At 30.0% G+C, this 8,620-nt stretch overlaps 1 protein-coding gene across 3 annotated transcripts; it reads left to right on the top strand.

The window, feature by feature from the left end:
- Positions 1-3,850: 3,850 nt before the first annotated feature.
- On the top strand, positions 3,851-8,270 carry LOC120092007 (calcineurin B-like protein 1). 3 transcript variants are annotated; one of them, XM_039050196.2, is made up of 9 exons: positions 3,851-4,235; positions 4,860-4,997; positions 5,255-5,337; positions 5,836-5,895; positions 6,142-6,250; positions 6,349-6,401; positions 6,852-6,932; positions 7,558-7,670; positions 7,754-8,270. In XM_039050196.2, the coding sequence occupies exons 2-9, from the start codon at positions 4,919-4,921 to the stop codon at positions 7,815-7,817; spliced, it is 642 nt and encodes a 213-aa protein (XP_038906124.1). In that variant the 5' UTR covers positions 3,851-4,235; positions 4,860-4,918; the 3' UTR covers positions 7,818-8,270. The 3 variants fall into 3 exon arrangements, with proteins under 3 accessions (XP_038906124.1, XP_038906126.1, XP_038906125.1); XM_039050198.2 differs by having other exon boundaries at positions 3,922-4,235; positions 4,865-4,997; XM_039050197.2 differs by having other exon boundaries at positions 4,113-4,235; positions 4,826-4,997.
- The last annotated feature ends 350 nt before the right edge of the window (positions 8,271-8,620 follow it).

The following is an 8,620-nucleotide window of genomic DNA, read 5'->3' as shown; positions in this document are numbered from 1 at the left end:
AATCATTATGTTTATTACAATATGAAACAATAGAATTCTTTTGAAATCTATTATGAATTGAAATCCTTTAAAATCACACATTACAAATGGGCCCTAAAAAGAAACTTATATTAAATTGATTTTTTTTAATTAATTACTTTTTTTTCTTCTTCTACATGTATGATACTAAATTATTATTCTATATTGAAATTTTTTGACAAGGATGTAATTTGGTTAAAAAAAAAAAATCCTATAATTGATCCATTAGTCGTAATAAATTTGTACGCATTTAAAATATCTATGTCGATATTGATATCAAAATTTTAATTTTACAAATAGATTGATAGATATCAATAAAATATCAATATAACGGATATCTCTACAAATAAAAAGCTATAAAAATAATTTAAATTTATGTGTGTCTCTATGTACGTATATGCCTGTATGTGCGTGTAGTTAAAAACTAAATGGACATGATGATCAAAGTAGATGATCAAATATGTAATTATTTTTTTCTTTTTTGAATTATTTTTGGATAATTTACAATTCATATATCACAAAGAGTTTGTTGAGAGAAATTGCGGATATATTGAAATAGAAATGTAGGGTTGGTGATAGAGGTGTTCAAAAAATCTAGTAGTCCGACCAACCCGGACTATCCAACACAAACCACAAGGGTTGGTTGGATTAGATTTTATTTTGGGTTGGGTTGGGTTAAAAATTTTAAAAAATATTAAATTCGGGTTGGGTCTGGCGTTATCCCATTTCAGAGTCGGGTCAATCCAACCCGACCCGAATATATAAATAAATAAAATCTAAAAAAAATCAAATTAAAAAAACCGGTGACCTAACCAAACCCAACCCGAAAATTTTAGATTGGGTTGGGTTGAATTGACCCTCCAAAAAAGAACTAATCGAGTTTATTATTAGCCAACTCGAATTTTTGGGTTGGTCCACAAAATCTTCCAACCCGACCGAACTCAGACTATGTACACCCCTAATACTATATTCTTTAAACCATTAATTCAATTGCCTTTTTCTTTTCGCAAATTGAAAATAAATATGGGTACGAGTTTTTTTAGTATAACATAGATAGAGTGTAAATTTTTTTAATCAAACACAATATGACCAACAAGAAAGGAAAAATCTCTTGAATACAAATATATAACCCTGAAGGAAAACAATCAAGCCACAAAACACTCGATCCTGAATTCCTTGTCCTTGGAGGCACATATTTGAATTTAATGGATCGAAAAAAAGAAACCTACAATCTTCTTAATATCAACCACATAATTTGTCAATTCCAATGGACCGCCCTAATGTTTCTTAGCATATGATGTGATATTGGTTTACAAATGAAATAATTAGTCCTTAAATGATAATTCATCTAACTAGCTGCTATTACATTCCCACCTAATCCAAATATCATATCAATATTATCGTCATTAATTTGACCGACATAAAACATAAAACATCTATTCTCAATCTAGAAGTTCAAAGTTTAAAAACATTTAATAGATTCATGAACTATCAATTTTGTATCAAATAGATCTCTAAGCAATCTTTAAAACGTATCTAATAGATTCTTTAATTTTTAATTTTATGTCTATTAAGTGCTTAAACATTCAAAATGTCTAACAGATATTTAAACTTCTAATTTTCTTTCAAATAAATTCCTAATTATTATTTTTAATTATCCAATAGGTTGTTGACTTATCACAACAAACACATATTTTAAATTTACGGATGTACTAAATTTCAAATTTTATTATGCATAAAATTCGAATGGATCATTTTCAATTACTTTTATTCTAAAAAAACAATATCTTGGAAAGTTACGGATAAAAAATTTAAAGTTTACGAATTTTTAAGACACAAAATTAAAAATTCATTTTAATTATTATAATTATTTCCTTTTCCCAATGTCATTTCCTTTTGATGATGTTTTGGATCACATTGAATTTATTTAAATTACCCAAGTTAATGTACAAATTGTATTTTGAGCAATTAATTGCAGATAAAGTTTTTTTTTTAAATAACAAATTAAGTTAATTAAATACATGGTAAAAAATATATATTTTTAAAATTTTAAACTATTCATTATATGATCCGTACGAATATATAGTTCAATTGACATAAAATTTGTACGATCTATAAAGATAATATAAATATGCACAGACTCTTTTACTCTTTAACTCCTTGATTAATAATATACAAGTATTTGATTGGTTTCAAAATAATTAATGAATTATTTAATTTAATGGGCTTTTTTCAATAAAATTAAATATCACATGACAATGGAAATCAAGATAAAATAGTAGCATAAAATATCTTTAATAATGTAGGTTTTTGAAAGATATATTTGTTGTAGCGGTGGTCCTGATCCATTAGTAGACTCTACACTAATTTGGAACCCACTGCCACTCAGAGAAGCTAATGAAAGGTTAGGCAAATCAAAGAAGATTTTATTTGTTTGTTTGTTTATTTATTTATTTTTAGTTTAACAGTAGTATATGAAAGGAAAGATATATGCTACATATTTGTTGAACCATGCTCATGGTTGACATTTTATTTTTTAAGTTCAACAACATGTGGTAATGATAGGACTTAAATTACAATATCTTAACTAAAACTTTTTTTAGTATAATGATAATAAATTGGAGAATTAAACCTTCGATCTCAAGAGAGGGAGTTCATGAAAATTATCCTAAGCTCATTTTGACTAATATCTAAACTAACTAAAAGGCTATATTTAGATTGGTATTAATAATAAAGTCATTATGGTCAAGATGATAATGGATTTAAGATAAAAAGTTAGAGGTTTGGATCTCAAATCTTCGCACGTCTCTAAACTTTGATAATAAATAAATAAACAAAGAGTAGAACCACTCATATAATCATTTTTATTTTTTTTTATCCTCAATATATAATTTTGGACATATTATTTTAAAAGTTTCAATTTATACTTCATTATAAGATAATTATTTAACAATTTATATGATTTAAATTATGTCGAATTTTTTATTCTAAATTATTTGATAACAGTCGTAGTAAATATTGAGTTAATCCAAAGTTAATGGGAGTATAGATGTGATAAAAATATATATAAACATGAAAGGAGATAAATTTGAGATTTGCAAAAAAAAAAAAAAAAAAGAAAGTTTATAGAAAGTGACATATTTTTTAGGGAAAAATAGAGGAATATTGCAGTTAAAAATGGACAAAACAAGCTCGTTTGAAACTAATTAAGAAAAATGAAGTGATTTTTCTCTTTATTCGAATGTGTATGTCAAATCCACGCATTCAAAAAAAGTTTGATCAATTTTGATTAAAGTGTTAGCATAAGAAAAACTAAAAGTGTTTTAAGATAAAAAAAAAACCACCCTTTCTTTCGACTAATTTTAAAAGACAAATTGAAATATCTCTTCCTTATACATTAGAAAAAATTGAATGATAATTTTGGATATAATTTTTTTTCCTTTTATTCATTCTCCAATCTTCTAAGAAAGAAGTTGATATATGCCTAACTCATTGTCTAAATTATTTTTATTTGGAAAATAACATATTAAAACATTTAAAGAGAATTTTATTTTGGAAAATATTTCAAAATAAATTGAGACACAAAAAATCTTACTTAATAATTAAAATACTTTGTCCTTTGAAAGGACAATATGGGAAAAAAAATCCTCAAAATATATAGATGGGTGTATAATGTATAATGTATTATTATTATTATTATTATTATTATTTTGAGTACGTGTATAATGTATTAAATTGAGCATTATTAACGTTATTTTGAAGGATAATTAATTAATAAATAATTAGCTTAATCACATAATTAAGACTAAAGAAAGGAATATTCGGCGAAGGCCACGGTCACGGGCAATGGGGTCCCTTTCAGTTTCCTTTTTAACTCGGCCATGGATTCCACTTTCTTCCTCTCTACCAATTCTTTCCATTCTCTTTATAATCTTGATTTTGCTTTGGCGCTTTCTCTCCACTCACTCTAATCCAAATGGCACTTCCATCTTCTTCCCATTTGCTCTGTTCGAAGAATTAATCAGAAATTTGTAGCCCAAACTCGCTGCTTCTACTCCAATTTTCCACTTTCGATCCGTGCTTAAAACCCTTTCATAATCTCTAAACCTCGATTCGATCACAACCAGTTTCGTTTACTTCTCCTTTTCCTTACCCATTACCCGTCTTTTGATTTTCTTGAGTTTTTTTTGAGGGGTTTCGGGCTGAATACTTTGCTGGTAAGTTGTTTCTTCTCGTGGGGTTTTCTTGTTTTGTGGGGGGGTTTTCCTTTGTTGGGTTTGGTTAATGTGTTGTTGTTTTATGTGGGTCGCTGTGTTTTTGAGTGAAGAGGTATGGAATTTGATGGAATTCATTGTTTTGTGATGGTTGGATTTGGTTTCTTTATGGGGGTTGACATGATTTACTGATTTACTTGTTGCTGAAAAGATATGAGAATTGAAGGGAGGAAAGTAATGGAGGTTTAACTATGAATCTCTTATTGTTTTGTATCTGACTTAGTCTTATGTTCATCTTTCACTTTCAATGTGAGACTTTTTGTTATTTTTCATGCACATTCTATTGGTTGTTGAGATTTGCATATCCTTTGGTGGAACTGTTCATTGGTCCTTTAGTTAATTTGACCATTTTGTGGTTCTTTCATTCTGCTTTTGTTAGGAAGTCGAGTTTCAACTCTGCTTTTGGTGGAATTGTTCATAGGCCCTTTAGTTCATTTTGTTGTTTTCTTTTTTTTTTTTTTTTACTTCTTTTCTTAAAGTTGATTTGCTCATGGATTTGTGTGGTGTGCTTGTGTCTGGGTCTGTACTTGTAGTGAAGGTTAAGATGGTTTTGATAAAATATTGTAGTGAAGCCAAGGAGCTGCTCTGCCAGAGCTGTGTAGTACACCGATTTTCGTCTTTAGTAAATGGGCTGTATTCAGTCTAAAGGAAGCAGACAATATCCAGGATATGAAGATCCTATATATCTTGCTTCACAAACGGCGTGTAAGTTGCTTTGTTTATGATCTCTGAGTTCTGTCTGGCTATGCTTAATTTAGTTTTGATCTCATCCTTTTGGACCATTTCTATCGAATCATTTTTCTCTGTCTCCAAGTTATTGTATTTCAAAATTACTACTGTTGCTACTTTGAATCTACCCTCGCACCATCCCTTTTGTAGCTATCAAGCTATGATCGTATTTTTCTGAATTTCTCTCATATATTATCCATAATGGTTCTTGTTTCTTTTACTTGCTTCAACAGTTAGTGTCAGTGAAGTTGAAGCATTGTTTGAGCTTTACAAGAGCATCAGCAGTTCTGTCATAGATGATGGTTTAATAAACAAGGTAAAGGTGTTTGTTTCTTTTACGACTTACCATTCCGATGTTGGTGTTATCCATCTCTTGATGTGTGTGTTTTCTTACATTTTGATCATAGAAGCTATTTGAGCTCATATTGTTGGGGAAAATAAATTCACATTTGAATTCAGAAGGACTTAGCAGCCAAACATTTTGCTAATTACTATTCCTCTATAAAATCTGGCTGTGGCTTATTGCACAATTGAATAGCCTGATTATTAGCACGTCATTTCTTCTTACTACAAATTACAGACTTCATTACATTCATCTCTGTCACCAATTGATCCACATTCATGTTCTGTTTATTTGTGAAAATGTGGCTCATTCTTGTAGTATAATAGCCGCTGCCTAATCTTTTGTGTCCTAACTACATGTATATCATTGGGGATAATGCCATTGATTTATGCTACGTTAGGTGGTTTAGTCAAATGTAGTTTATTCTTTGCTACAAGTAATTTGAAGATGTCCTTTGTTATGGTTATGCAGGAAGAATTTCAGCTGGCCATTTTCAAGAACAGAAAGAAGGAAAATCTGTTTGCAAATCGGGTAAAATATATACTAACAAAAGTGTCAGCTAGTCATTTCAATTGGAGTTGACCTATTTACATCCAGAAAAAAAGTAATCCTAAATTGGAACATTGCAATTCATTTTTAGTAACATTTTGGTCGTTAATCAAAGAACTTCTTGTGTCCTGAATGATTCATGGTTCCATTTGATTGTATATATTCCCATGTGCTCAAATCGACCTATCTTATTGGCATATTTTAAAGTTGGATCCTTCTTGCATGCAGCTCTTTGATCTATTTGATGTTCAGCAGAAAGGGTTCATTGATTTTGGTGACTTTGTAAGATCATTGAATGTTTTTCATCCTAATGCTCCCCAGGAAGTCAAGATTGAATGTAAGTGTGCAGGATATGACATAATCTATCATATAACTCGCATGTGCCGTTCTATGTGGTGGTTTGACTTGTTTTATGGTTATTTATCTACTTTTCAGTTTCGTTTAAGCTTTATGATTTGGATAACACCGGATTCATTGAGCGGCAAGAGGTATGCTTTTTATTCCTCTTGGTCGAATCACATCAGAATTGTCATGTAACATTAAAAATGTTGACAATTTTTCCTTCTCCAGTATGGGTTATATGCATTAATTATTGGTTAGGTTCAAGGATGAGAAAAATTTTCCAATGTCTCCATTCTCTTTATTTTGAATATGTCAAAGTCAAAGTCCATCCCAAAAATTTATTTGCTATGATATAGCACACTGTTGTCAATCTAAACCTAGCCTAATCAGTTAAGGCATAAACCCTCGACCAAGAGGTCGTAGATTTGGATCCCCCAACTCCATGTTGAGTCGGCAGTAAAATGCTATCCTAGTTTTTCTTCCAGTTCAATAGTAGACTGTTATGGATGGGAGAGTTATGGGATCATGACTTGTTTTTATGGATAATTTTTCATGGTTACAGCCATAAGAGCTTTCTGATTTATTGACTGTGGCAGGTGAAGCAAATGCTAATTGCTCTTCTCTGTGAATCTGAGATGAAGTTGGCCGATGAGACAATAGAGATCATACTTGATAAGGTGAGGTACCTTAAAATTTCAGGATCACTATTTATTTATTTATTTTTAAAAAATATTTTATTTATTTATAACTTTCCTGTAGTTCTCAGGGACTTGAACTTATTTTGTCTGACAATTTTGGATTCAATCTCCGAACTTAAGTTAATAATATGACTTTCAATAAGATTGAATAAAAAAGAGTTGAGGATTAAGTGGAATAGATTTGTTTGGTTCTAGGAGTGGGTGATGAACTTATTTTTGTGAGGGATAATTGCAAACTGCACCCCTAAGATCCGTCTATTTTGCAGATAGTACCCCCACTATGTTTTAGTAGAAATGAATTGAAACACCCTATACTATGCAAATTTGTGACATAGTTGAAACGAATTTGTTAGCAGCAGACCATGACCACCTATGTTCGTATTTCTTTTTTCCTGAAATACGTGGTTATGATTTACAAAATGGGCAAACTACAATGATGCAATATGCGAATCGTCGTTTTAAAAAAGAATTTAGTTTACATCGTGTCAATATTCCAGCCAGTAGAGCGAAATTCAAGAACTCGATACCAAGTTTCGTGTCACTGTCACCTTTACTTTATATCTCATGGAATATTTTGTTTTTTTTCTTCAATATTTGTGGACAGACTTTCTTGGAGGCTGATGTGAACCAAGATGGAAAGATAGACAAGATTGAATGGCAAAATTTTGTTTCTAAGAATCCATCATTATTGAAAGTCATGACTCTTCCATACTTGAGGTAAGGAAAAAGCTTATGAATAATCTTTGCTTTCAAGCATCATAGTTAGTACCCTTTCGAATTATCGTATTCTTTTCTGGCAGGGACATAACAACCACCTTCCCAAGTTTTGTGTTTAATTCTGAGGTGGATGAGATAGCCACATAAGATTGTGATTAAGATTAGTCAAGATTCTTGTTTTTCTTGGGAAAATGGGTGTTTGGATGGAAGGAAAGAACAGGAAAAGGAAAAAAAAATGGAACTAATTAATGTTTGCTGATTCAAGGCAATTATGATTGATGATGGTCTTTCCTTTCCTTTCCTTCCCTTTCCCACACAGAGAAAGAAAGAAGTCTCAAGTGTAGTTTGAGCAATATTAGTATTGAATTGTAAATCTTCATTGCAAAATTTGGTGGCTTTTCTTTTGGCTATCAAAAAAAAAAAAAAAAAAAAAAAAAAAAAAAAAAAAAGAAGGAAGAAGTTTTAGAAAAATATTTAGAAAAAGAGAGAGAAGTTATGAGTTTCATTTTCCACCAAAGTCTTTCAAGAACTAAAAGGTGATTTGTATATATGTCAGTTTAAGTTTGGAAAATGTGGAAAAGAAAGACATGTTTGGTATTCTATTCAAATTTCAATTTATTGTTTCTTTAGATTTTCTTAAAACTAATCAATCTGTTGAGGTTTTAAAAATGGTGAAATCATACAACTACATTTTTCATTATATTGTATGTTTTAATCTTCTCTTTAGATAACCAAGTAAATGTCTCTTAAAGGATTCAAAATAAATTCAAAAGTCATGAAATCATACCATTAGTTAAATTTATGTTTTATTCCTTAAATTAAAAATTCGTGTTTCTAAACTAAAGGTCTGAGGGTTAAATCTCCTCCAAAAAGGGGGAAAAAAAATGAAGAAAGAAGGAAGAATAGTGTTTTGTCAAATTAAAAAATTTGGGTTAAATTATTATGGAAAT

This window comes from Benincasa hispida, chromosome 11, assembly GCF_027475165.1.
Source record: "Benincasa hispida cultivar pf3 chromosome 11, pf3_genome.v1.1, whole genome shotgun sequence".
Taxonomy (NCBI): Eukaryota; Viridiplantae; Streptophyta; class Magnoliopsida; order Cucurbitales; family Cucurbitaceae; genus Benincasa; species Benincasa hispida.
Note: the sequence above shows the minus strand (reverse complement) of the source record. Positions and strands in the feature narration are given on the sequence as shown.

Excerpts from the sequence above, each read along its gene's own strand:
- LOC120092007 (XM_039050196.2), top strand. The coding sequence starts at position 4,919 with ATGGGCTGTATTCAGTCTAAAGGAAGCAGACAATATCCAGGATATGAA. Across the intron at positions 6,402-6,851 it reads GATTCATTGAGCGGCAAGAG|GTGAAGCAAATGCTAATTGC; the intron begins GTATGCTTTTTA and ends TGACTGTGGCAG. Across the intron at positions 7,671-7,753 it reads ATGACTCTTCCATACTTGAG|GGACATAACAACCACCTTCC; the intron begins GTAAGGAAAAAG and ends CTTTTCTGGCAG.